The sequence below is a fragment of the Sus scrofa genome, chromosome 5, assembly GCF_054392235.1.
Source record: "Sus scrofa isolate SSC_HxYL_T2T_F1_AM1 chromosome 5, Sscrofa_HxYL_maternal_Yorkshire_Landrace_v2.0, whole genome shotgun sequence".
NCBI lineage: Eukaryota > Metazoa > Chordata > Mammalia > Artiodactyla > Suidae > Sus > Sus scrofa.
Window position 1 is genome coordinate 55,506,604 of NC_139387.1, and position 26,562 is coordinate 55,533,165.

Below are 26,562 nucleotides of genomic sequence, written 5' to 3' on the forward strand. Positions count from 1 at the left end.
ATGGACAGAGCTCACAAATTCCACTGACAGTGCTGAACTTTTCCTAAGGAAGATCAGTCTGTGTACTTAGAAAGGTGAGTGAGCTCAGATGAGCTTCAGGAGAGGGTGGGTGTGGGGACAGGGGTAGAGTCCCAAAGACTTGTTCACCTGGACTGAGAAGGAATAAAAAGAGGGTCAAACTGAACTGAATAAGTTAACTGAGCAATAACTAGTATATTCCCCCAAACTGAAAAACATTGTAGGTAGCCAAATTTGTCTTTTACATTTTAGAATGGCTATTGCGAAACTCAAAAGAGCTTTAGAGAAAACTATACAGGTATCTTTGTTTTAAAATTGTCAGTTTTCACAAATACCATATGATATCACTTATATGTAGAAGCTAAAATATGACATAAATTGAAACAAAGACAAACTCACAGACATTGAGAACAGACTTGTGGTTGCCAAAGGGGCTGGGGAGGGGAAAATTGGGAAGTTGGGATTAGCAGAGGTGAACGAGTATATACAGGATAGATAAACAACAAGGTCCTACTGTATAGCACAGGGAACTATATTCGATATCCTATGATAAAGTGTAATGAAAAAGAATATATATATATATATATATATATATATATATATATATATATTCTTTGCTAGTACAGAAGAAATTAACACAACAGTAGGGTTTTTTTTAAAGGGCCACACTCGAGGCATATGGAGGTTCCCAGGCGAGGGGTCAAATTGGAGCTACAACTGCTGGCCTATGCCACAGCCATAGCAACTTGGGATCTGAGCCTGTGTCTGTGACCTATAACACAGGAATGCTGGATCCTTGACCCACTGACCAAGGCCAGGGATCGAACCTGCAACCTCATGGTTGTCAGTTGGATTTGTTTCTACTGAACCACAATGGCAACTCCAAAAAAACACTGTAAATCAATTATACTTCAATAAAATTTTAAAAAGAAGAAAAGGTGTTCCCATCATGGCACAGCGGAATCAATTCTAAGAACCATGAGGTTGTGGGTTTGATCCCATGAGGTTGTGGGTTTGATCCCTGGCCTCGCTCAGTGGGTTAAGGATCCAGTGTTGCCTTGAGCTGTGGTGTAGGTCACAGACACGGCTTGGATCCCATGTTGCTGTGGCTGTGGCATAGGCTGGTGGCTATAGCTCCGATTGGACACCTAGCCTGGGAACCTCCATATGCTGTAGGTACAGCCCCCTCCAAAAAAAAAAATTTTAAAAAGACAATAATAATAATAAAAGAGGAGTTCCCGTCGTGGCGCAGTGGTTAACGAATCCGACTAGGAACCATGAGGCTGCGGGTTCGATCCCTGCCCTTGCTCAGTGGGTTAACGATCCGGCGTTGCCGTGAGCTGTGGTGTAGGTTGCAGACGCGGCTCGGATCCCGTGTTGCTGTGGCTCCGGCGTAGGCTGGCAGCTACAGCTCCGATTCAGCCCCTAGCCTGGGAACCTCCATATGCCGTGGGAGCGGCCCAAAGAAATAGCAAAAAGACAAAAAAATAAAATAAATAAATAAATAATAAAAGAAAAAGAAAAAAAAACCTGTCAATTTTCATAAAGTTAGAAAAGTGACACAATAAAAATTCCACAATAAAGAAGTTATGATCTCAAGTTATGAAAATCTAACTGATTAAAAAGTTAGGCAATAAGAATAGGCTACCCTGAAGACTAAGGCTGAGTATATTTTGCCCTTTTCACTTACTTGTGTGTTCTAGTCACATCCAAATTGCCATCCTCTATTTCTCCATCTTTGGGCCTTTCACAGGAAGCATGGATTTGGTTGGCTACACAGGAGAAAGGTGTCAATTCCAGTCTTGGAACTGCTGTAAAACTATCCAGATGCAAGGCATCTGCAGTAGAACAGAAAATAATAAAAAGAGAAATGTATTAATGGTTCAAATTACATATATACATATATATATTCACACATATATATATGTATATGAATTCTTTCCCTCTTGGGGGATTAGACCATTTTTGAAAAAGCAAAAGTCAATTAAATTCTACTAAGTTTTTAACCTAACAACCCCCCCACCCCCTAAACCTTGATGCAGAGTTATAAGAAGGTGGAAATGCTATTGTTTTATAAAGCAGGGGGTGGGGTAGAGGAAGGGAAACAACCCTTGCCTACTAGTAAGCAATTAAAGGGGTTAACAATAATCTGCTGCCGGAAGTTTTATAAATAGTTTTATTGGCACACAGCCACAGCCATTCATTCAGTATAGTCCATGGCTGCTAATGTGTTACAAGAGCAAAGCTGAATAGTTGCTGTAGAAACCAAATGGCCAGCAAAAGTGCCAATATTTACTATCTGGCCCTTTACAGAAAAAGTTTAGCAGCTCCTAAAGAGAAAACAGTTCAACACTGGTCAGAACACATTAAAGAATGCAGGAGAGGGATTTCCCGTTGTGGCTCAGTGGAAAACAAATCCAACTAGTATCCATGAGGATACACGTTTGATCCCTGACCTTGCTCAGTGGGTCAGGGATCCAGCATTACCATAAGCTGTGGTGTAGGTCACAGACATGGCTTGGATCTGGCGTTGCTGTGACTGTGGTATAGGCTGGCAGCTGCAGCTCCAATTCAACCCCTAGCCTAGAAACTTCCATATGTCACACATTTGGGCCGGGGCGGGGGGGAGCAGGAAATAGTGTGACAATTTTTCTTCTTTTTTAAGGAAACTGTCTTGTTATGTTTTTCTGAGTAGAGGAAACAGCAGAGTTTAATATAAAAAACATAGGGTTTGGAATGTGTCATCTTGAGAAAATAACCACTCTGAGCCTCAGTTTACTTACATACAAAGCACCATATGACCTTAGTCAAATTACTGATCAAGGTTCCTGTTTCCCGATATTTCAAATGGGAATGACATTAGCATCTACCTCTTCAGATGCAGTGAGGATTAAACGAGTTAGTGGGTGTGTTCAGAGCAGAGAACTGTGCCTAGCACACAGCAGGCACTCTTTAAGTGCTGCCGTCATGTTGTATTGTTACTATTGCTGGCTTAGTGTGGGTAAGATCATCTCTATGCAGCACTCGTCTATTCTCTGACATGAAATGGCCACTCTGTCAGTAGTGGTAGTAGTTTTTCCTCCTCTCAGTGAAATGAACCACAAATCACTCTACCTCCTTTTTATTCCTTCTTAAATTTATTCTGATAATCATGCCATTTCTTTGGTCATTTTGGTTTGTGTTTTGTTTTGGGTTTTTTTTTTTTTTTTTTTTTTCTTTTTAGGGCCATACCCAAGGCATATGGAGGTTCCCAGGCTAGGGGTCGAATCAGAGCTGTAGTTGCTGGCCTATGCCATGGCCACAGCAACACAGGATCTGAGACACATCTACAACCTACACTACAGTTCATGGCAACGCCAGATCCTTAACCCAATGATTGAGACCGCAGGGATAGAACCTGTTTCCTATATTTGTTTCCACTGTGCCGTGACGGGCACTCCCCTTTGGTCATATTGGAAGCAGCCATTGACTTTTTCTTTCAACCACATGCAGGCTGTGATGAGAGATGCCTGAGTGCTTCCTAAGATAAAGTTCATTCCCCTTAGCCTGGCACTGAGTAATAGTCCACAAAGTGACACACAGTCTGCTCCAGACCAATATTCTTGTCTCCTGACTCACGTCCTCTTATTTCCAAAGTGACTTGCTCAGCGTGGACTCTTCTTCAAATACTTAAGCCTTTTGCATTCTTCTTCCCCACCCCGAGCCCCCACACATGTCAGTCTCCCCAGTTGGAATACTTTTTCCATGCTTTTTGCTTTTCCAAATGCAACCCGTCTTTCCATGCCCAGTTCAATTCTCATTTCTTCTACGGAGCCTTCTCTGAACTCAGGTCTTACTTCTCTTATAACCTGTGAGCTATTTTAGGACTTATTCTCTATTATACATAATATAGCACCTTTTCACAGAGTAGGGGCTCAAATATAAGTTGAATTTAGGGATAAAGGTCCATATATTCAACAACTTTTGCTATATAACATGATTGTGATCAACTATTTCTCCTTTCAAAAAGACTCCCAGGAGTTTCTGCTGTGGTGCAGTTTGTTAAGGATCTGGCCTTGCTGTAGCTGTGGCATAGCTCAGATTCAATCCCTGGCCCTGGAACTTCCATATGCCACAAAAAAAAGAAAAAAAATAAAAAAATAAAAGAATCCCACCTCTAGCTATGCCTGTTAGGGTGTAGGAGAGGGGCTATCCATGCTTACCCAGCAGAGGTGTGTACCAGCATGTGTGTTTGAAGGTCAGGGGTCGCTGATGTATTCTTGCTTCTTGACCACTATATCGTTTTGGGCCACACTGCTTCTGAACAGAAAATCAAATGCTGTTAGCTTTCTAAAGGGTATAACACATTTCATAACCTACTCTCTTCATCTCCAAAAGGAGAAAAAATATCACTGTTCTCAAATAACTCCACAAGAAAGATCGAGGAAAAAAATTAATGACACCAAGTGACAAAGCTGTCACACTTTGGATCAAAAGATATACCCTATGAGGAAAATATAATTCTTGTTAAATTCACTCTTCAATAATTTAACAGAATTATGAGCACATCAATTCCCAATAATCCATACTTTTCATAAAAACAAAGGCTTTGAAGAAAAGGATATGGGTGAGGGACAAGTTTAGTTACATAATTCTTCTTCATGGCACTGCAATCCAAAAGTTTTAACACATTACCATATCTTACGGCCTATCAGAACTGTGCGTATGCATGTAATAAAGAAAAAAATAGGGGGAGTTCCCGTTGTGGTGCAGTGGTTAACGAATCCAACTAGGAACCATGAGGTTGCGGGTTCGGTCCCTGGCCTTGCTCAGTGGGTTAACGATCCAGCGTTGCTGTGAGCTGTGGTGTAGGTTGCAGACACAGCTTGGATCCTGCGTTGCTGTGGCTCTGGCGTAGGCTGGCAGCTACAGTTCCAATTCGACCCCTAGCCTGGGAACCTCCATATGCTGCAGGAGCGGCCCTAGAAAAGGCAAAAAGACAAAAAAAAAAAAAAAAGAAGAAGAAGAAAAGAAAAAAATAGGGAGTTTCCGTGTGGCTCAGTGGAAACAAATCTGACTAGCATCCATGAGGACACAGGTTCAATCCCTGGTCTCCCTCAGTGGTTTAAGGATCCAGCATTGCCATGAGTTGTGGTGTAGCTTGCAGACGCAGCTCAGTTCTGGCGTTGCTGTGGCTGTGGCATAGGTTGGCAGCTACGGCTCCAATTCGACCCCTAGCCTGGGAATCTATATATGCTGCGGGTGCGGCCCTAAAAAGACAAAGAAAAGAAGGAAAGAAGGAAAGAAGGAAAGAAGGAAGGAAGGAAGGAAGGAAGGAAGGAGAAAAGAAAAGAAAGAAAGAGAAAGAAAGAAAGGAAGGAAGGAAGAAAGGGAAAGGAGGAAGAAAGAAAAAAAAGAAAGAGAGAAAGAAAAGTTATCTTGCTTTATCTGATAATATCTCAAGAAAATCAGGACAGGTTAGAGTTGTAATATACTCAAACACACTAGACTTCACTTTCCATTTTGCTCATAGCAGCTGATTCATAAGTGGCACTTAAATCATTTCAAAAGGCTTCAACTTACCAACTGTTCCTGGAGCAGGTGAGGAATTCTATCTGTGCAGCACAAGGAATAGTAAGGAGGAAATTCCTCGTCTAAAGAGCTCTGTCATGAGGAAACGGTGGAGAGTATTCAAAGACGGAATGATGAAAGAGGCATGGATACAAAACACATTAGACTCAAGCAAGGGAAGATGGGATGCTACTGAGGGGGACAAAACTGACTAGTTCTTTATCTTGTATTTCATGTTAAGGGAACAAGTTTAAAGGGGTAAACCTCTCACTGTATTTCCCCCATTACTCGTTCTATGAATGAAATCCAAAGACCAGGAACAGAAAACTGAATGTCCCTGTCACTGAACGCTTCAAGCAGAGGCCAAAGAATCTTACTGGAGACGGGACTCAGAAAATGGTGTCTGAAAATTTTACAGCAACAAAATTGTGACTTTTGTCCAAGAGTAGGTAGCTACGTATCTATCAAAGTTACATTAGAATAGAAAACTGGCGTTCTTGGAATGATTAAAGTATATTTAGATATGGACATGTTTCCAGTTCAATTTACTGCAGAGGGCTTTTTAGGCACTTTGCCTAGCTTAATCTCCTACACGAATTTTTTTTTTCCCCTGCTTAAACAGATGTGCCTGCGTTATGCCCTGGAAACAGATGCATGCAAATATCACCCTTCTCTCTTTCCTCCTCCAGCCCCTTCCCTCCAGTGCCAACCCTGCTATTCCTTATGTTCTTCACTTATGAACAGAAAGGAGAAACTCACCAAGTGTCATGACGGAAATTCTACCATGGATATCTTGAGATATCCAGAAAGAAAGGAATTCAATTCAAATAGGAGAGAAAGGAGACAGCAACCTTCAAAGTCCATTCAAGAGCCTCAGAAAGAGGTGCCTAAGATTAGAAAACTAGCCCTTTGCTAATAGATACAGTAAACTGTGAAATGCTTCCTCTTAGATGTTATTACCAGCCACTCACTCTCTGTTTCGCTAAATGCTTTCAGTGCATAAGAGAACAAAGTCTACCAGAGCATTTTCTTCTAAGTTGGCTATTTAATTTTATGATTAAAAGTATTAAATATTATCAATTAGCTTCAACATATTATGCAAATTGGACATCTTCCCCATGATAAACACACGTCACAGAGGTTTGGGTCATTTTGTTTGTTTTTTACCTGAAACAGCAAGCCATGGAGTTGTCCTTGAATTAACTTTGTTCTCAGTGACTCAACTGTTGCTATAAAGAGAATTTATAACCAAGCTTAGTATGACAATTTGCCTTTTCCCTTATTTCATTTCATCAACTTTGAACAGCCTCAGAGCCTGAGGAAAGGGAGAGAGAAAACAGTGGCTTCTGAAAATGGCATTATCAACACATGCCTTGTGAGAAGGGGGAGAGCAGGAGAAAAAAATGGGTGGGAGTGCTTTTTAAAAGTTACCTTTGAGTATTGGAAATTACCTTGATAGACACAAGTGAATTATCTCCTAGAAGTGAATCACAGAATTAGTCCTCTTAAAATGGGAATACAGGAGGTCCCGCTGTGGCTCAGCAGAAACGAATCCGACTAGGAACCATGAGGTTGCGGGTTCGATCCCTGGCCTCACTCAGTGGGTTAAGGATCCAGCGTTGCCGTGAGCTGTGGTGTAGGTCGCAGAGGTGGCTCGGATCTGGCGTTGATGGGGCTGTGGCTGTGGCGGAGGTGGGCAGCAACAGCTCCAATTCAACCCCTAGCCTGGGAACCTCCATATGCTGTGGGTGCAGCCCTCAAAAGACCAAAAAAAAAAAAAAAAATGGGAATACACCTCAGAGGTCACTCAGTCCAACCTTCTACCCAGGAGGAAATCCTCTCTTCAATAAGCCTCTGCTGGAGTTGCGAGCAGTGGGCATGATGGAAACACAGCCCTGGAATCTCAAAATCTTACACAGATCTGAGATCCTGAGAACACTGATGGCCAGAGGATTTAAGTGCTAACTGGTTACTCATAGAGCTGAGACGAGACACACAGAACAGTTCTCAATTGCTCCATCATGCTTCTGTGAAATTAAAACTCTTTGTCTTTCTACTTAACTGAAATCACCTTCCCAATAACTTGCAAATTCTCATATCTGCATTAGCAAAAGTGGGAAAAATACCCATTTGACTTTTTGAGTTAAATAGTAACACAAGACTTATTTGACCACCCATACTCTGACATATAGCCAAGAACCAGAAAAGAGGCTGAAATCTTTGGAACAACCAAAATAGATGTTGATATTCATGCCCTTTATTCATGTGGCAAATCCTAACACTTCACTCAGACAGCGGGCTCTGAATTTATACAGAGTTCTCACAAGCTTGACTGTTTTCTCAGCCCACAGATGATTAAAAACAAAAATTAAATGAGGGTAGGAAGCTCTGCTGGATGGAGGCATATTAATAGCTGCCACTTTTTTTTTTTTTTTTTAAATCACTAACAGCCAGGAAAATTAACAGCAGATACTCTGGTGTTTAAAACACATAGAAATCTGGTGCTTTTCATTTTAAAGAACAATAATTTTGCATCTTAATAGACTGAAGAAATTCTGAGCTATGAAAATAATGCTAATGAATGTGAAAAGTACATCATTTAATTTTACATATTTTGGGGGAGAAAGGCTTGAAAGCTTCAATTATGTGGAAGAGTACCCACGTAAAATTTAAGAATTTTGTAAGAATATTTTCTGTTAAAATAAAATTTCTCAACTAAGCCTGACATAGGGTTTCTTAGGCCCACAAGGAGGAAAACATATTTTTCAAATATTTCTAACATATTTAAGTAATTAAAAAATTAAATTCTTGGGAGTTCCTTGGTGGCTCAGTGGATTAAGGATCTGGCATTGTCACACTGTGGCACAGGTTCAATCCCTGGCCCCAGAACTTCTACATGCCACAGGTGCAGCAAAAAATAAATAAATAAACAAACAAACAAATAAATAAATAAATTCTTAATACTTAGAACTCTAGTAAAGATTCAATTTTTTAAGTTCTCTGTGTTAAGTGTATTAAGAAATAAGGCTCTGTCCTTTTCCTGACCTATATCTAAAGCAACAGCAACCAAAGTTTTCAGAAGTGGCCAACATTATGTTTCTGAAGTTTGTATCTCAAAACACTGTCTTTGAATTTCCAAATTAAGCTTCTGTTTCAGAAGAAATAATGAGTTGGTATAAGACGGTCTAAAATGCCCATCTGCTTTCCCACCAGGCAATCTTGGGTTTTAGAAATAGTCCATCTTAAAACATTCAAATTGCAAACCTCATTTCAACAGATGTCTTGTGCTAGAGTTTCTGCTGTGGTGCAGCAGGTTAAGGATCCAGCACTGTCTCTGTGGTGGCTCAGGTCCCTGCTAAGGCTTGGGTTCGATCTCTGGCCTGGAAATTCCCACATGCCTTGGGTGTGGCCAGAAAAAAAAAAAAAAAAAAAAAACAGATGTTTTGTGCAATGCGTAGCAACTATTTTCATATGTTTCATAAGGCAAAGCAATCTCTGGCTTATGATCCTAATTTGCATGCACCTTTGCATTCTTCTTTACATGTTTGGAGTTGGATCTGCCATGTCTCCAGGACATTTAGGTTTCACGGGGAAGCAAGTAAAACAATGGCCACTGCGTCCCCTGCTGTTGCCATCTGTGATGTAGGATGAGACCAGGTGTCTTGGATACATTGCCTTTGAAGGAGGCTGAGATAAAACAACTTTCTAAATGATTATGCTATAAGGCTTTCTGTCAAAGACCCCATGATTAATTGGCTACTTAAAATCAAAACCATGACAGCAGAGCTGCAATCTTAGCTGTCAATGATAGTTGATATTTTAGATTATGGACTTCATAACACAATGTATGTGTTACTCACTCTTCTATTAAACTCTGCATCAGAGATTATAAAGCTCATTGAAAACCACAGACTAGAAGAAAATAATTCACAACACATATACCTGTCAAAGTTCTTGCATCCAAAATATATACAAAAAAGAAATCCTACAACTCAATAACAAAAGGACAAAGGACCTAATTTGCAAAAGGGCAAAAGACTTAAGTACTTCACAAAGATCTAAAATGGCCAATCAGCCCAACAAATTAAAATCACAATGAGATACCCAGTCATGTAGGGAAAAGGAAAAAGACTGACACCACCAAAATGTTGGGGCTGTGGAGGACCTGGAACTCCCACACATTGCTGGTAAGAGTGTGAAATGCTACAAATACCATGGAAAACTATTTGGCCATTTCTGAAAAAGTTAGAGTTACAAATATACTATGATCTAATATCTCTTCTCCTACATATTTATCCTAGGTTACATAAAAATGCAGGTCCAGGAGTTCCCCCTGTGGCTCAGCAGAAACAAACCCAACTAGCATCCATGAGGACGTAGGTTTGATCTCTGGCCTCAGGGTTAAGGATCTGGCATTTCCAGGAGCTGTAGTGTAGGTCACAGATGCAGCTTGGATCTGGATCTGACATTGCTGTGGCTGTGGTGTAGGCCAGCAGCTGTAGCTCCAGTTTGACCCTTAGCCTGGGAACTTCCATATGCCATACCTGTGGCCCTAAAAAGCAACAAAAAACAAAAAACAAAACAACAACAACAATAATAAAACACAGGGCCAGACCCAGCCCCACACATGGACGTTCATAGTAGCTTTTCCCCTAACAACCCACAACCCAAAACTGTAAATAATTTAGATGTTCAGTAATAGAAGACAACTGTGGAATGTTCATACAAAGGAATGTGACTCAACCATGAAAGGGCATCTCATTGATAAATACAACATAGAGAAATACACACTCAAGGCAAGACAGATAGACATACACAAAAGCGCATACTGTACAACTCAATTCTAGAACAGCCTAAACCAACCCATTGGTAATCAGATCAGTGGTCGCTTCTTGTGGTGGTGAAGATAGAGGTGGGGAGTAGTAGCACAAGGGAACTTTCTGGGGTTACAGAAGTTCTGTGTTTCGATGTGCATTTGTCAAACTGGTTCAAGAATACTTAAGATGGGAATGCTTTATGATATATTAATTATGCACCAATAATAAAGAATTTTAAAACTACAAGGAGAACAAAAATAACAGGGCTTGGAGTTCCTGCTGTGGCGCAGCAGAAACAAATCCAACTAGTAACCACGAGGTTGTGGGTTCAATCCCTGGCCTCAGTCAGTGGGTTGGGGATCTGGTGTTGCTGTGAGCTGTGGTGTAGATCACAGACACAGTTCGGATCCCCAGTTGTTGCTGTGGCATAGGTTGGTGGCTACAGCTCTGATTCGACCCCTAGCCTGGGAACTTCCACATGCCATGGGTGCAGCCCTAAAAAGCAAAATAAATAAATAACAGGGCTTATGAGATGAATAGGGTTAGGAAGAGACCACTCAAAATGTACATGTAATGCTGTAACTAGAGCACTAACAAACACAATTATTAGTAGTAGTACCTTGGAAGATAATTTGGATCACTGAGACATGCAAATTAAAATGACCAAAGGAGGGATGGACTGGGAGTTTGGGGTTAGTAGATGCAAACCATTACATTTAGGATGGACAGACAATGAGGTCCTGCTGTACAGCACAGGGAACCATATCTAATCTCCTGGGATAAACCATAACAGAAAGGAATATTTTTTAAAAGAATGTATACATGTGTGTAACTAAGTCACTTTGCTGTACAACAGAAATAAGCAGAACATTATAAATGAACTATACTTTAATTTAAAAAAAAAAAAAAACATAGCTAGAGGTTGACTCCCAGAATCTTGGAAATGTGCAAAAACAATAGAATGGAAATGCTGGTGACACTCTGAACAGCACAGTGCTGGTGGGGTGCTGAGAAAATGCAGGTGGAAGTGGAACTCTGTGACAGTGGGGCCACTAAAGCAAATGCAGGAGGGAAGGCAACTTGCCACAAACCAGAGCTCTACAAGGCTGGAATGGCCCATCTCAGGGAGGGGGGTCAGGGGAGCACTTGTTTTAAATTTTCTTAAAATAAAGCTGAAAGGCTCCTGCTGCCTGTAGCCAAACTGAGGGCTTTTCCATTTCCTGCTGAAGGTTAGAGTTCCATTCTAACCAATCCAGATCCTATTCCCACAAAAATTGTGAATGAAACAATATTTATTCTCAACATCTTTACCCATTTGCCAACCGCGAATGAGGTAGTTTACAAAATTTAAAAAATGCTCTAGTAGAACAAACTATATCCAGTATGGCCAAGCACTAGCTACTGTTTTGCTTTTGTTATGTTGTTTACAAATGAACAACTATGGCATTTTCTGGAAGAGGATACTGAGGTTCAGAGCAGAAAGAAATGTGCCCGACTTTATCAAAGTCTTTTGTAGACTTAGAATCCAAACATAGGTTTGTTTCACTTCAAATCCTATGCTCTTTATCATTATGTAATACTTTCTCCAAGGTTATTTCTTCCATACCTATATCTTTCATTTGGAAAAATGTAGGCCCCAATCCCATCAGCGCTATCAAGCAAGCTGTATTTGAATTTGGTTCTCTTCTTGGTCCTTACTCCAACACCTGTCTTTAAGTGTCTGCATCACCTGAATCCCCCTTCCTGTCTCATTTCCCTCTTGTGTACTGACTGCTCTTCATGCTAAGAATAGCAAAGCTAGAAGAGAGTTTCCAATGAGCTCATCTAGGAGAAAGCCTTCTCTAAGCTATAAAGTTCATGTCAGATACTATGCTCAGATAAGGAATTACAATATACAGAAGCTTCTCAGGCTCTCTCCCAAAGAAATGTTCATGGTTTCTAAAGGAAATATTTATGGTTTCACTCATTGTCTATTGAATGAGTGACTCAATAAAGATTTTATGTAGATAGGGGCAAAAAGAGGATGAATGACAAAGAGGTGATGGCTTGGATTGGATTATTTAGTCTATGTTTCCTGCACATTAGACTCATCCTGATATGTTGTAGGGGATATCCTAGATTTAAAGAGTTATTTCCTTTTCAAAGCAAATATCCATTTATATATCCCATATTGCCCTTGTTACCAAGATACATAGATACATAGGAAGAAGCAGAGGAAAGAAAATATGTTACCATTCAAGAAATTCAGTATTCTAATGGCACACTTCATGGGGGCAAGCATGGACACTACACTAATTGCCCCATAAATCAGTCCAGTCCTGGGGGCAATTGAAAGCTTGAACAATTTCATTCATTCAACATCACATTTAGGGTATCTAACCAAATGTCATAAACAACTGCCTCCTTCCAATCATTGTCATTGACCTAAACATTTGGACCAAACAGCTGCATCCTCACACAATTTGCTAAAGAACCTCTCTTAGATGCAGCAGAAAGCAATTGTCATAACACTTAATGAATTTATTAAGCTAACCAGAAAGTTTCACAAGAACTACGGATTTAAATAGTCTGACTCAGAATTCAATGTCTGACTCAGAATTCAAACAGTATGTGGTGGCAGCGGTCATGGAGGAGTGTGTGAGGATGTGTTTGTGTGACAACTGTCCCACCTCGTTGACGTTTGTTCACAGTCTCTACGGAAAATCTGCTTTATAGACTTTTCCAAAATATGTGCTAACTAAATTCCCCTCTTCTTTCAATGGTTGATTTTTAAGGGCATTACTAGAAAGATCTTCATAAGCAAAGGATCCTAAGAGCCAAATCTTGATGTGCATGCCTTCCTAGGATGCAAACAAGGAGCTCATAAAGCCAAGCAGACTGTGAGAAATTCAAGATAGAAAGGAGGCATCCACCCCATTTTATCAGCCAGAAAAAAATACATGCATTCAACCTAGCACAGCTTTCATACTCTGATTTAAATGATATTTGGATTAATTATTCCCTGAGGATAAACTAAGACAACAGTGAGTTCATAAATATCAAGAATGGGTATTTTGGGATAAATTACAAAAGTTGACTTTCCTAAGAAGGTTTTAAAAAGCACAGTGGATTAGAGGAGTGGGTAAATCCTTAGTTTTATAAAACTATGGGGTATAATATTGATTTAATCAAAGAATAAATATAACTGGATGAAAAGATTAGGCCTCTAAGCACAGTGTCCAAAGCACCAGAAACCAAATTTGGAATGCCTTAATGAAGGCATGTTCATTCCTCAAAATGAACAATTCTATTCGCAAGGGAAGCTTTTCCAATACCCTCTGAGCAATACAAAAAATAACACATAGATTATATAATTTAAAGCATGGCTTACACTGTCTGACAGAAGGAAGCAAAATAAAACGATAGTGTTATTAAAAATTAGCAAGTTCTGCGAGACTTAAAAATAATAATAATAAAAATATTGAAAAACCACTGCTATTTTAGAACTAGCCAATTCCTTTAAACTCTTAAACAGCTTTCTCAGATAACAGCAGAAAGGGTATAATAAATCCAAAACAAACACAAGTCGGAAAATTTCCATCTCTAGCTTATCTCAAGCTTATACTTAGTTATTACCCAAACCAATAACTTGTTATTAAAAAGAACATTTATACTGTTAGAACAGGAAGCTGGCTGAACAAAAGCAGTTGTCTGATAAATGGTCATATACACAAGCTTTATTTTTACGAAGCTATGTTTCTAGAATAAAATAAGCTTAAAAATCATCTGACATCTGTAATTTGACAATTATCTTCTCACCTAAATCCTCGGTAAACACCCACTTTTAGGTAATACCAAAAAACGGCAAATATTCTAAAGTAAATTATATATGTAAAGAATGCATTAAAATTTTAAAAGAATTTTCACACATTTAATGTTTTGATACAGGTTGAATTCATAAAGCGTTAGCTCAACCCTTAAATTACTGCTTAAATAATTTAAGAAAATAGAGAGGTAGGGCCTTTTCTACCATATGATGGGTACAAACCAGCTAATAAAATCAGGGTAGAATATGTAAACAATTTGCAAGCTCACCTATCTCATGCATTCAAGATTTTTTCCCATGTTTACTTTTATAGATATTGAAAAGTTTTGTTTAATTTTTAAAGAAATAACAGTTATAGAAAACCTCCAGCTTATGATAAACACCCAAAAGGGAAAGTTAATGGTTAAATCCATCCACCTAGTCACCAGGCAGACCTCCCCGAATGCTCACAACGCTGCCTCTGGAACCATTTCATCGCCATGAATGCAGTAATAATACAGAAGCTTTAATCTAGAAAAATGGCTGTAGTCCTTCTGCCCCACCTCAGAGTGGGCTGAATTCAGACAGAACAAATATTTGCTACTTACTTTTCGGTTTTCTTGTTTTCTGCTCCAATGTCTGGCAAGTGTTCACTAACTCAGTATTTATAGTCTGGAGATTCCGTTGTGCCGAAATTGCCTCCTTTAATTTATGCAGCCAAGGCTTGGCTTCTTCCCTGGCAGAGTGGGCTGCCTGATTTCTATCCTCCACCTGGATACATACAATTAACGCTGGATTTTAGCAGGGTGGCCCGAAGAGAGGGCAATTGAGTGTTCACTCTTATTAGGCATACGAAACTGAAAATGTGCTTTTCTTCTCAGGGAAGCGATAAGCTTCCACTGAACTTCTGCAATTCTGTGTTTGCATGGGCTTCGTATGCCTGAGCTATTTCTACAGCGGTAGAAGTCCTGATATGTCAAGTTGCTTCTTTCTGCAAAGTTGCCTCTTTCATCAGCAGGCTGTTGACACCGCCTCTTACAACTCCCCCCTTTACTTCCTCCGCTCACTGCTAGCCGAGAGGGACTGAACTTCGCAGTTCCTCTTTGTTTTTTTTGTTCCTCCTCCATTTTTACTTCATGGTTTTAAAGACAACTGAGGAGACTGCCTGTGCCTACAGTGTAGTCACAGGCCACCTTACCTGCCTCTCTGCCTCCTCCAACCATTGGCTGGCTTCTTGGACCTTCTTCCTGAGGATGGCTTCCTGGTTGACAGCATCTTCTTGCAGTTGTGTGATGGCTTCTGGTTGTTTCTGCCTGGAGTTAAAAATTTAAAAAAAAAGTACAAACCACAAGCTGTCAGTGACATTTCAACTAAGAGTCACTCCTGGGAAGTTATGACAAATTCAAACTTGATACACTTCCTCAGAGATGAGAGGAAAAAGTGAAAGTACTTACAGAGAGATAAATGTTTCACAAATATAGAATTTTAATTAAAGCAATCATATTGATCATTTCCCCTGATAATCTCACCTTACAAATAAAGACATCTAGTTTCCTATTCTACACTGGAATATTCAGCCACACTCATAGTCCTTAACTACAGTGACACTATAATGAGGTCACTGGGACAGGTGTGATATCTACCCTTCACAGTTTGCTTCTTTTAAAAAAAAAGAAAGAAAAGAAGGGTAAGGAAAGGGGAGGCATGGAAAATAAAGGGGGGGGGGAAATAAAGTGCTTTATTTCATGACCTTAGCTTTCTCCTTAAGAATTGTCAATCCTGGTATAAATATGTGCCATAAGCACAGGAATGGCTGCTCCCAAGAACAGGTAAAAGTTAGCTATTAGTATTTCCACTGCAGTCCTCTCTTTTCTAAAGACTTTTCTCTCTCTTCCTCACCTCAAATCTCTTTTGTAGTATAGTTATACTACTTTTCTTTTGGATCCAACCCTTATCCCCAAATATATAAATCTATACATCTGTTAGCAGATAAGATTATTTAAACTATGCTATGTATTGACCTATCAATGCCATCTAGAAACAACTGGACCTGAATAAGGACCTTTGCTCAAAGGGATAACAAGCTTTGCAAGTTTCAAGGCAGAGAGGAAGACATGGTCAGGTTTAGGCCTTCGTGTAAATGTTAATACATAGTCTGAATCCCATAGTACATTGGCATAAATCCAGCCCTGACTACAAAAATGATCACATGAGAGACAAAGATGGTCTCAGAGAATGCTTTACCACCAGGGTAAACCAGCAAACAAAACCCTAACCCAAAATAGAAACTACCTAAACACACATTCTAATGAGCACAGGTCAACAGCATATAGTCAATTTTTACTCTTTTTTTTTTTTTTTAATTGTGCTAAGAACATGTAACATGAGGTCTACCCTCTTAATACATTTTTAAGTGTACAAGACAGTATTGTTAACTATAAGCATAATGCTGTACAGCAGATGTCTAGAATTTAATTCATCTTGCATTAACTGAAACCTTATACCCGTTGAATTACAACTCCCCATTTCCCCTTCCCAAGCCCCTGGAAACCACCATTCTACTCTCTGCTTCTGCAAGTTTGATTATTTTAGAAGCCTCATGTAAGTAGAATCATGCAGCATTTGCTCTTCTGTGACTGGTTTATTTCACTTATCACAGTGTCCTCAAGATTCATCCATGTCATCGCATGCGGCAAAATTTGCTTCTTTTTCAAAAAGCTTTCTTTAAAAAAAAAAATCTGAATAATATTTCATTGTATATAAATACCAAGTTTTATGTATTCATCCTTGATAAACATTTAGATTGTTTCCATATCTTGGCTATTGTGAATAATGATGCAATGAACATGAGTGTGCAATTATCTTTTTGAGATTTTGCTTTGAATTCTTTTGGATATACCCAGAAGTGGGATGCTGGATCATATGGTACTTCTATTTTTAATTTGTTGAGAACCTTCAAACTGTTTTCCATAGCTGTTGCACCATTTTACATCCCCACCAGCAGTATCTAAGGGTTTCAATTTATCTACCTTTCAATTTCTCTCCTTTGCCAACACTTGGTATCTTTTGGTTTTGTTTTTTTTTCTATAATAGCCTTCCAAACAGGTGTGATTCATTCATCATTGTGAATGACTCATTGTGGTTTTTATTTGCATTTCTCTGGTGACTAGTGATGTTGAACATCTTTTCATATACTTGTTGGCCAATTTTATATCTAGTTTGGAAAAATGTCTATTCAATTCCTTTGCCTATTTTTAAGCTGGGTTTTTTTTTTTTTTTTACTATTAAGTTATAGAAGTTCCTCTTATATTTTGAATAGCAACCTTTTTTCAGATATATGGTTTGCAAATATTTTCTTCCATTCAATAGGTTGCCTTTTTGACTCTGTTAAATCCTTTGCTGTGTTTAAGCTTTTTAGTCTGATGTAGACCCACTTGCATATTTTTTCTTCTGCTGCTTGTGCTTTTGGTGTCATATCCAAGAAAGGATTGCCAAGACCAATTTCATGAAACTTTTCCCCTAAGTTTTTTTCTAGGAGTTTTACAGTTTTAAGCCTTATGTTTTCAACCCATTTTGAGTTGATTTTTGTGTATGGTGTATAATAGTGTTCAACTTGATTCCTCTGCATGTGGATATCCAGTTTTCCCAGTATCATTTGTCAAAAAGACTATCCATTCCCCATTGTGTATTCTTGGCACCCTACTCAAGATCGGTTAACCATATGTGCATGGGTTTATTTCTGGGCATTCTATTCCATTGGTGCATATGTTTGTCTTTAGGTTAGTATCATACTGTTTTAATTACCATAGCTTTGTAATATATTTTAAAATTATAACGTGTGATATCTCAAGCTTTGTTCTCCTTTCTCAAGATTGTTCTGGTCCTTTGAGTTCCACCTGAATATTAGGATTGTTCTTTTCTATTGCTATAACAAAATGCCATTTTTATTTTGATAGAGATTACATTGAATCTGTATAGATTACTGTGGGTAGTATATTTTAACAATATTAAGTCTTCCAACTCATGAACACAAGATGTGTTTCCATTAATTTGCATCTTTCACTTCTTTCAGCAATGTTTTATAGTTTTCAGTATACAAGTCTTCATCTCCTTAAAATGTATTCCTATTTTATTCCTTTGATCCTTTTTTTTTTTTTTTTTTTTGGTTGTTTTTTTGTTTGTTTGTTTTTGGTCTTTTGTCTTTTTGTCTCTTCCAGGGCTGCACCCACAGCATATGGAGGTTCCCAGGCTAGGGGTCTAATTGGAGCTGTAGCTGCCGACCTATGCCACAGCCACAGCAATGCAGGATCTGAGACCTACACTATAGCTCACAGCAATGCTAGATCCTTAACCCACTGAGTGAGGCTAGGGATCAAACCTACAACCTCATGGTTCCTAGTCAGATTCATTAACCACTGAGCCATGATGGGAATTTCTTGATACTGTTTCAATAGGATTGTTTTCTCAGTTTCCTTTTCAGAGAGTTTATTGTTAGGATATAGAAATGGAACTGATTTTTGTATGTTGATTTTGCTTGTTACAACTTTTCTGAATTTATTAGTTTTAACTGCTTTTTGTGGATTCTTTATTGTTCTCTCTATATAAGATTATTACATCTGCAAACAGAGATGATTTTACTTCTTCCTTTCCAATGTCAATGCCTTTTATTTCTTTTTCTTGACTAATTGCTCAGGCTAGGACTTCCAGTACTATGTTGCATAGAAGTGGTGCGAGTGAGCATGCTTGCCTTTTTTTCTGATCTTAGAGCAAAAGTTCAGTCTTTCACCAGTGAGTATGATGTTAGCTGTGGGCTTTTTATATATGGCTTCTATTATGTTATGATAGTTTCATTCTATTTCTATTTTTTTTGCATATTTTTATTATGAAAGCTACTGAATCTTGTCAATGCTTTTCTGCATCAATTTAGATGATCATATGTAATTTAACGGTCATTCTATTACCGTGGTGTACCACATTAATTGATTTGTGTACACTGAACCATCTTGCATCCCAAGAATAAATTTCACTTGGTCACGGTATATGATCATTTTAATGTGCTGTTGAAATTGGCTTACTAGTATTTTGTTAAGGATTTTCAAATCTACATTCATATGTAAATTTTCTTGTAGTGGCTCTGGCTTTGGTGTCAGGATAATGCTGGCCTCATGAAATGAATTGAGAATGGTGCCCTATCTTCAATTTTTTGAAAGACTTTCAAAAGGATTGGCATTGTTCTTCTTTAAATGTTTGCTAGAACTGGAGTTCCCGTCATGGAGCAGTGGTTAACGAATCCGACTAGGAACCATGAGGTTGCGGGTTCGGTCCCTGCCCTTGCTCAGTGGGTTAAGGATCCGATGTTGCCGTGAGCTGTGGTGTAGGTTGCAGATGCGGCTTGGATCCTGCGTTGCTGTGGCTCTGGCATAGGCCGGTGGCTACAGCTCCGATTCAACCCCTAGCCTGGGAACCTCCATATGCCGTGGGAGCGGCCCAAGAAATAGCTAAAAAAAAATAAATAAAATAAAATAAATAAATAAATAAATAAATAAATAAATAAATGTTTGCTAGAATTCACCAGTAAAGACATTTTGTCCTGGGCATTTATTGAGAGTTTTTGGAATACTGCTCCAACCTCCTTACTAGTTATTAGTCTGCTCAGATTTTCAGTTTCTTCCTGATTAAGTCTTGGTAGGTTGTATGTTTCTAGGAATCTATCCATTTCTTCAAGGTTTTCCAATTTATTGCTGTAAAATTATTCATAGTATTTTATAATCCCATTTTCCCCCTGTGACATCAGTTATAATGACTCTTCTTTCATTTCTGAGTCTTCTCTTTTCCTTAACATAGAAAAAGGTTTGTCAATTATATTTATCTTTCAAAAAAAAAACTTAGTTTCATTGATTTTTTAAAAATGTTTTTCTATTATCAATTTTATTTATGCTCTAATCTTATTTCCTTCCTTTTTTTTTTTATAGTTTCTTGAGGCATAAGTAAGGTTGAGATCTTCTTTTTAACATGGACATTTATCACTTAATTTCCCTCTTAGTACTGCTTTTGCCATAAGTTTTGATATGTTGATCTCTTCTTGTTTGTCTCAAGATATTTTCTAATTTTCCTTACTTTCTTTTTTGTGGTTTTTCAGCAATATATTGTCCAATTTCTACATATCTGTGAATTTTCCAGTTTTCCTTTTTCTACTGATTTTTAGTTCTATTGTGGGTAGAAAAAAAATATTTAGTATAATTTCAATCTTCCTAAATTGTTAAGACTTGATTTGTGACCCAATATGTGCTACCCTGGAGACTGTTCCATATGCACCTGAGGGGAATGTATATTCTGTAACTAGTTGGTAGAATGTTCTGTATATGTCTTTTAGATTCACTGGATGTATTGTATTGTTCGAGTGTGCTGTGTCCTTATTGATCTTCTATCTCAATGTTCTTTCCATTATTGAAAGTGGGGTATTGAAGTCTCCTATTATTATATTGCTACCTATTTCTCCCTTTCATTTTGTCAATGTTTGCTTTATATATTTAGGTGCTCTGATATTAGGTGCATATATATCTTCCTGGTGAATTGACTCATTACCGTATAACTCCTATCAATATATAACTTGTCTCTTTTGGCACTTTTTGACTTGGGTCTATTTTGTTGGATATAAATATAGCCACCCCTGTTCTCTTCTGGTTAGCACTTGCATGTGATATCTTTTTCTACTCCTCCACTTTGAGCTTGTATGTCTCTTTAAATCTAAAATGAGCCTCTTGTAGACAACACAGAGTTGGATTTTGTTTTTTCATCCATTCAATTCACTCTCTGTCTTTTGTTTAATCTATCTACATTTAAAGTAATTATGGATGGGGAGTACTACTGCCATTTTGTTGTTTTCTGTCTTGTAGCTTTGTCCCTCTTTTCCTATCTTCTTTTGTATTTCATTGATTTTTTTTTTGTACTGATATGTTTTGATTCCTTTTTCTTTTGTGTATATTTCACAAGTAATTGCTTTATGATTACCATTGGGCTTACATAAAACATCTTATAGCAGTATATTTTAAGATAATAACTTAACCTCAATCACATACAAAAACTACATTTTTACTTCTCCCCACCCCATTTTGGTATTAATGTCACAATTTACATCTTTTTATATAATGTGCCTATTAACATAGTTTATAGTTTTATTTATAATACTTTTAACTTTTATCCTATAATTAAAAGTGATTTACTCTGTCTATATATCTGCCTTTAAAAGCAAAGTTATAATTAATATTTTCATATTGCTGTTTAAGTTCCTTTTGGTTCAACCTGAAGGACTCTCTGTAGCTTTTTTTTTTTTTTTTTTTTTTTTTTTTGCTTTTTAGGGCCACATCCACAGCATATGGAGGTTCCCAGGCTAGGGGTTCAATCACAGCTACAGGTGCCAGCCTACCCCACAGTCACAACAACATCAGATCTGAGCTGTGTCTGTGACCTACACCACAGCTCACAGCAATGCCAGATCCTTATGGGTTCATCTTATTTGAGGCCCATTAGGCCTCCTAGATCTGAATGTCCTTCCCTAGATTTTGGAGATTTTCAGTCATTACCTATTTGAATAACCATTCTGCCCCTTTCTTTCTCTCATCTCCTTCTGGAACTCCCACCATATATACATTGGTTTACTTGATGATGTCCTGTAAGTCTCTTACATCTTCTTTTTCCTTTTCATTTTCCTTTTACAGTCGCGCTTGAGACATATGTAAGTTCTCAGGCTAGGGGTTGAATCAGAGCTGCAGCTGAAGCCTATGCCATAGCAACACTGAATCTGAGCTGCATCTGCAAGCTATTCCTCAGCTTGTGGTGATGCCAGATCCTTAACCCACTAAGCAAGACCATAGATGAAATCCACAACCTCATAGAGGCAACATTGGGTCCTCAACTTGCTGAGCCACATGGGAACTCCCTATGTGCCGTCTTCACTCTTTTTCATTCTTTTTTCTTTTTGCTCTTCTGCTTGGATAATTTCCAGTGACCTCTTCAGTGACCTCACTGATCTTTTCTTCTGCTTAATCTAGTTTGCTATTGAATACCTCTGGTAAAATTTTCAGTTCAGTTACTATATTCTTCTGCTACAAGATTTGTTTATTTTTTCTTTATCTTTTATTTTTTTTTTTTTCTCCGCTATGCCCATGGCATGTAGAAGTTCCTGGGCCAAGGAACCAACCTGTTCTACCGCAGTGACCCAAGCTGCTGCAATGACAATGCCAGATCCTTAATCCACTGACCACAAAAGAGAACTTTTTTGTAGAGAACCACAAAAGAAAAATGTGTTTGACACTTTTAAAATATTTTCGTCTCGATATTTTCACCTTGTTCATGCATTGCTCTTCTAATTTCATTAAACAGCTTTATGACAGTTATTTTGAGTTCTCTGTGAAGTAAGTAATTTATCTCTGTTTTATTAAGTGCAGTCTCTGGAGATTTATTTTGTTCCTTTGTTTGAGACGTAGTTCTCTGTGTCTTCATTTTTCTTGACTCTTTGTGTTGGTATCATCACCTTAGAAAAAAGAGCCACCTCTCCAAGTATTTTCAGATGGGAAAAATTCCTTACCAATCATTCTGAGCAGAGATTCTAGGAGCCTATAAAATTTTTATGTTGATTAGACTCACCATTTTTGTTCTTAGTGGCATCTAGGCATCTCGGGTATAAAGGTCCCATCATTGCTCTAATATGGGTGTGACAGGAGACAGTCTCTTACAGCTCCCATAAAATTTCGGATGTTGTATGTGTGATCCAACTCTTTCCTTCCCTAGGGAGAAGCTGTGGTCTGGGATTTTTATCTGTTTACTCTGTGCTGAGCCAGGGGGAGGGACTATGATTAGTACTTGTGAGCTAATTCAAACCACAATCTTTGTTCTCAATGTCCCCCAGGTGTCTATAGTATACCCAGTTCTGTCTGCACTCTGAGACAAGTGAGACAGGAACTAGTATTTTGGGCAGTCCTCAGCAAAGTTGGAATGTTGGGCACAACAATCCAACTCTTTCCCTATGCAGGGAGAAGCTGGGAGCTGAGAGGTTCCTTCTGATCATATGACACTACGTCAGGAGCAGGAATTATGGCAACATAGTATCTAGAATTTTCCTACCAGCATTGATGGCTGGTTTTGTGCTTACCCAGGGTACAGGAGGCTCTTCCCTAGTTTCTGGATTTCTCACAAAAGGAATCTGTCCATGTATTACTATTGAATCAGTATATCCTTATGGGAAGGAGGGTCCAAGGCTTCCCATTCTACCTTCTTGCTAACATCATCTCCTCTGTTTTTTAAGACATTAATTTTATCTACTTTTCTTTTTTCCAGGAATAGTCTAACCTCACTAGAGTGCCCATTATCTTTCAAGGGCAAGCAAAAGAACTGTAAGGACCAACAGAAATCCATAATACTAAAGCTTTTAATCACTTATGTGTGTATTTGTCCCTAGTTATAAGACAATAATAACATTTATATACTTTATGAGTCACAGCAGTTTAAGAAATAGCTTTTAGGAATTCCTGTTGTGGCTCAGCTGGTTAAGAACCCTGCATGGTGTCCGTGAGAATTCAGGTTTGATCTCTGGCTTCACTAATGGATGAAGGATCCAGCATTGCTGTGGTTATGGTATAGGCTGGCAGCCGCAGCTCCAGTTCAATCCCTACCCTAGGAACTTCCATATGTCATAGGTATGGCCATAAAAAAGAAAAAAAAAAGGAATAGCTTTTAAAAATTAAATATTTCTTAAAAATATTCAACAAATGTTGAAACTTTGAAGATTTTTCCTCTGTAGAGATTTTCATTATAATGTTAAGAGGTATAGTACTAGCTTTGGGTGTGTGAGTGTGTGTATTTAAATTCAACAATTCTCCTTGCTAACATGTCCTAATGCTAAATCTTGATTTTTATTCCTGCCAAGTCTGCGTCTCCCCCAGACTTTTCCATCTAGCATGTCATGCACTTAGTTTTTAGACCCAAAACATCTAAGTCAAGGATAACTCTCTTTTTCTTGCATTCCCACATCAAATTCATTGGTATGTCAGATATGATTTATATTCAAAATCTCAACTATCACTCTGGCTCACATTACACCCATCATCAGGACTATTACAATAGCATGTAACTCAGTGGCTTTTTTGACCATGACCAAGTAACCAAGTATACCCACATATAGTTGAAACAAAAATTTATGAAATACTACTTACTATATGCAACGTATTCTGATATATTTTTTTAAATGGGACATAATCCAGTAAATTGTTTCCAGGATCTCTAACTGCTGTTCTGTTACAGGAAAAAAAAAATCTTCACACTGGTCTCACTGCTTTCACTGTTACCCCAATAGACTATTTCTACCTGGCAGCTAGAATGATTTTTCAAAGCACAAGTCATATTGTTTCTCTGTTTATAATCCCCCAATTGCTTCCCATTCACTCAGAATAAAATCCCAATTCCCAAAGAGGGATTGCTAGGCTGTGGACTTGACTCCTGCCTATCTTTCTGACCTCATCTCCTACCACTGCCTAGCACCCACTCCACCCTGGCCATGCTTGTGCTCTTGCTGCCGTTCAAACATACCAAGCTCATTATAACCCCAGGGCCTTTGCACTAGCTATTTCCTCTGCCTAGAACACTCCCCAGATCATCACATAGCTCATTCTCTCACTTCATTAAGCTACCTATTCAATTTATCATTCCTCAGACAGGCCTTTCCTGACCTTTCTAAAATGAGGTACCCCTATCCCTGGTCATTCTGTCTTCTTATCCTGCCTTAATTTTCTTCATATCACATACTACTCGATGGAATTACATTATATACTTCTATGTTTGTTCATTATCTGTGTCCCTTAATAGATGTTGGTTTTATGGAGGTACAGATTTTTGTCCTGTTTTCTATAATACCCTAGCATTTAGGAAGAAAAGAGGCCTGGCAAAGAGCTGGCGTTTGGATGTAAAAAAGCATGTACAAATGATGACATGTTTTTCTCACCAAGTCCTCCAAGAGCATATTTTTTTTCCTTTCACTGTCTTTCGTTGACTCACTCAATTTTTTCCATTCCTCAGCATTGGAGCCTATTTATCTTGCACTAGAATGGAAGCTTTCTTCTCAGCAAACAGCCAGCTCCTAAAAGTTACCTTTAATAAATATTTCTGACTTCATCTAAACACAGAATTCTTTCTCATCACCACAAAATACTTCACTCATTTCCTTATTCATTTAAGACACATAGCCAAATTATTCTGTGTGTAGCCTCTCTCTGACTATCTCTTTTAAATCATGTTTAGAAGGCAAGGGCTAAGCCATCTTTACATTGCTGAGTATTATTTTTTGCCCATTCCTAGGTTCCCAGGATATTATTAATAAATATTAGATTAGATTTTAACAAGTAGCAGGTGGCAGATTAATAGTGGAAGGGACATAGATAGGTTTTGAAGTAGAAGGTATCTAGGTCTGATCCCAGCTGTCACTTACTCCCACCCAGGTGGGTAAGTTACTCAATGTCTCTAGAGATAAACGTCAAATTCTTAGCACTACATGCAACACAGTGAGCTCTTGACAAATCACACCTACTATTATTTAAGTGGGCTGTTCATGTATCTAATAGGATAACCCAGAAGATTCATTTACTCTGAGATGACTCTAGCACAGGACTCTCTCCAAATAGTTCTTTGTTGCTAAACACAAGAATTTCAAGGCTCCCTTTTGTGAAGATGGTATCTGTGTAAGGAAGCTACTTAACCCACACTTTTACCACTATGGGGAAGTCTGGGCTCCCAGCTTCTTAGGGAAAGCAGAAGATCATTTTTTTGATAGTTCCTACGGTATTAACCTCTCTCTGATATCTAGTTTCCTTATTGAAGAGAAATAAAATCATTTCTTCTATTTTCTTTCAGCAACCTTGGTCTCCAAGTACCTTTTTTTTCTTTGATTTTATTCAAATTCAAAATATACCCATATTCATTCATTCATTCCTTCAAAGACATTTCTTACAGAATGTTCAGTCCAGCGTTAGCAGTATATAGATAGTGATTATAAAAGATCTAAATCCCGCCCTTCTTTAGCAGGTGGTTTACAGAGGGTACAAGTTCCAAGTTTTTCCAAAAAACAACTTCAGAATTAAGGTGAGAGGAAGGATAAGATTCTAAATCACTTTCCATTTAGAGTTTTCTATTCCCTATGCCTTCTTTTACTTGAAATTTACTTGACTAGGGCCCAATGCAATACATTTATAAAGTGAGATGGAACATAAAGCTCAGTGGGATAGGAATCTATAGACCTAGCTTCAAGTCCTTCCATTAGTAGATCTATTCATAGATTTTCCATTAATAACTCTCAGGTCTTGATCAATTCACTTTACATCCTTTTGCCTCAATCCTCTATAAATT

General features: G+C 38.3%; 1 protein-coding gene across 27 annotated transcripts in view; it reads right to left on the reverse strand.

Moving 5' to 3' along the window:
• The window catches only part of IRAG2 (inositol 1,4,5-triphosphate receptor associated 2), a 124,674-nt gene that overhangs the window by 42,287 nt on the left and 55,825 nt on the right, over positions 1-26,562 (reverse strand). For 11 of the 27 annotated variants that reach the window (XM_084956529.1, XM_084956523.1, XM_084956518.1 and 8 more), the window contains exons 18-23: positions 15,368-15,482; positions 14,778-14,940; positions 6,736-6,797; positions 5,581-5,661; positions 4,221-4,317; positions 1,709-1,856 (exon numbers count right to left, since the gene is read on the reverse strand). In XM_084956529.1, coding sequence (XP_084812655.1) covers positions 1,709-1,856; positions 4,221-4,317; positions 5,581-5,661; positions 6,736-6,797; positions 14,778-14,940; positions 15,368-15,482 — 666 coding nt within the window. Of the gene's footprint in view, positions 1-1,708; positions 1,857-4,220; positions 4,318-5,580; positions 5,662-6,735; positions 6,798-14,777; positions 15,171-15,367; positions 15,483-26,562 lie in introns of those variants that run through there. The other 16 variants (XM_084956525.1, XM_084956521.1, XM_084956530.1 and 13 more) reach the window with 9 other exon arrangements.